The sequence below is a fragment of the Petaurus breviceps genome, unplaced genomic scaffold (assembly GCF_028583685.1).
Source record: "Petaurus breviceps papuanus isolate PSGF00001 unplaced genomic scaffold, PetGlider_PUasm1.0 37, whole genome shotgun sequence".
In the NCBI taxonomy this organism is placed as follows: Eukaryota; Metazoa; Chordata; class Mammalia; order Diprotodontia; family Petauridae; genus Petaurus; species Petaurus breviceps.
In genome coordinates this window covers 6,927,031-6,929,313 of record NW_027186296.1, presented here as the reverse complement: position 1 = coordinate 6,929,313, position 2,283 = coordinate 6,927,031, and the positions used below count along the sequence as shown (strand labels likewise).

At 38.3% G+C, this 2,283-nt stretch overlaps 1 protein-coding gene across 1 annotated transcript; it reads left to right on the top strand.

The window, feature by feature from the left end:
- Positions 1-1,311: 1,311 nt before the first annotated feature.
- On the top strand, positions 1,312-2,283 carry LOC138168432 (olfactory receptor 4K15-like). The gene has a single exon (XM_069097457.1). The coding sequence runs from the start codon at positions 1,315-1,317 to the stop codon at positions 2,281-2,283; it is 969 nt and encodes a 322-aa protein (XP_068953558.1). The 5' UTR covers positions 1,312-1,314.

The following is a 2,283-nucleotide window of genomic DNA, read 5'->3' as shown; positions in this document are numbered from 1 at the left end:
GGGTTGTTGTGAGGTCTAATGAAATAATATTTGTAAAGTACATAGGAGAGAGAGAGAGAGAGAGAGAGAGAGAGAGAGAGAGAGAGAGAGAGAAACACAGAGAGAGAGAGAGAGAAACACAGAGAGAGAGAAACACAGAGAGAGACAGAGACAGAGAGAGAGACAGAGACAGAGGGAGAGACAGAGACAGAAAGAGACAGATAGACTGGGGTAGAGGCTGACAACTGGTTGGCTAATTAAAGATGTTGAAATTTTAGTAATTTATATGGAACTATCAACACACTTCCTCATTGGTTTGGAATATTAGTTAAGAGAATTAATAGGGTAGTAGCAGATTGAAAGTAGTGAGTTTTATTCTTACTTTCCACTGGTGTAGCACATCACACAGCTTACCTAGCTTCAATTTAATTTGTTTATGAGATCATAGCTTCTAAAACTTGTATTTTTTGGTTTCCTTCCTTATTTACTTATCTTTACAGTTATTTTTAATGACTTTCATTACTAAATATATATATATATATATATATATCCTCTCCTCCCTATCCCCCACTCAATGAGCCATCCTTTATAACAAAAATAAAATAAGATGCAGAGTAGTTCAGCAAAAAAAAAATAATCAGATCATCCCTGTCTCATAGTAAATGCCTTGTTCCACAATAAAAGTCCCCATTTCGTTGAGGGAAAGGTGAGAGGGCAATTTTCTCTCTTCTTCAGGGAAAATTTGCTAATGCTCATCATATGGCTTTTAATTTTAGATTTTTGTTAGGTATTTCCACTTACATTGTTATAATTATCATGTTTGTTTCTCTCACTTCTCTAAATTCTTCCTTTTCACAATTTCTAATAGTACAACAGTATTTCATTACATTAGTTCCCCACGCTCTGTTTATCTATTCCCCACCTATGGATGGACACCTATCATACTTTTCCTCAGCTCATTGCTACCCCAAAAGCATGGCTACTTCATTCCTTTTAAGATTCTGTTCAGTTGCTGCCTCCTCCATGAAGCTTTCTCTACTGTCTCCCAACTTCATTGCAATCTTTCTTCCCTCAACACAGATTCTATTTATTTATCTTTGTGCAAGTTACATTCCCTCACTCCTTGAAAGTAGGGACGATAAGCACACACTCTCTTTTTTTGTCTCTCTATCCTTATTATCTAGTAGATTGTTTTAATATTTGTAGAAAACAATATTTTAATCAAATTTCCATATATATTAAATATAATCTTTAGGAATGGGTGCTTTCATTCATGTCTTTAATATTTGTCTTTCTGATTCATTTCCTTTTAGGTAACTGTCATAGCCTGAAGTAATGGACCAGAGAAATCATTCAAAAGTGACTGAATTTGTGTTGGTTGGACTCTCTACTTCCTGGGAGCTCCAGATTCCTTTCTTTATATTGTTCACTTTGCTTTATATGGTCATTGTGCTGGGAAACCTTCTAATTGTGCTCACAGTGATCTTGGAACCTCTGCTACATACCACCATGTACATGATGCTGAGTAACCTTTCAGTCCTTGATATATGCCTGGCTACCTTTGCAACCCCCAAGATGATCACTGACTTTCTTGCAGAGTTCAAGACCATCTCCTTTGAGGGTTGCATGGCCCAGATATTCTTGCTTCATGTCTTTGGTGGTGGTGAGATGGTGCTCCTTGTAGCGATGGCATATGATAGATATGTGGCCATATGCAAACCCCTACACTATGCAACCATTATGAGTTTGAACAAATGCATAGGGCTTCTGGTGGCTTCATGGGTAATTGGGATCCTTCATTCCCTGAGCCAGCTGGCCTTCACTATAAACTTGCCCTTCTGTGGGCCTAATATAGTAGACAGCTATTATTGTGATCTTACTTTGGTCATCAAACTTGCCTGCACTGATACTTATGTTCCAGAAATACTAATGCTTTTGGATAGTGGTCTAATGGGGGTGACCTCTTTCCTCCTTGTGCTTATATCCTATACTGTCATCCTGGTCACTGTACATCATTCATCAGCTGGTATGGCTAAGGCACGTGCTACATTGACTGCACATATCTCTGTGGTGACCCTTTTCTTTGGACCTTGCATCTTTATTTATGTTTGGCCTTTCAGCAACTTCCCAGTGGACAAGGTCTTGTCTGTGTTCTCTACTATTTTTGCTCCAATATTGAATCCAATAATATACACTCTCAGAAACAAAGAGATGAAGACAGCCATGCAGAAAATGAAGAGCCAGCATGTGAGTGTCAGGAGGATTTTTCAGCTGACCCCAGTCTTGACTAACACTGTGCCTTGA

Bases quoted from the DNA above. Each gene is read 5' to 3' on its own strand.
- LOC138168432 (XM_069097457.1), top strand. From the start codon at position 1,315: ATGGACCAGAGAAATCATTCAAAAGTGACTGAATTTGTGTTGGTTGGA.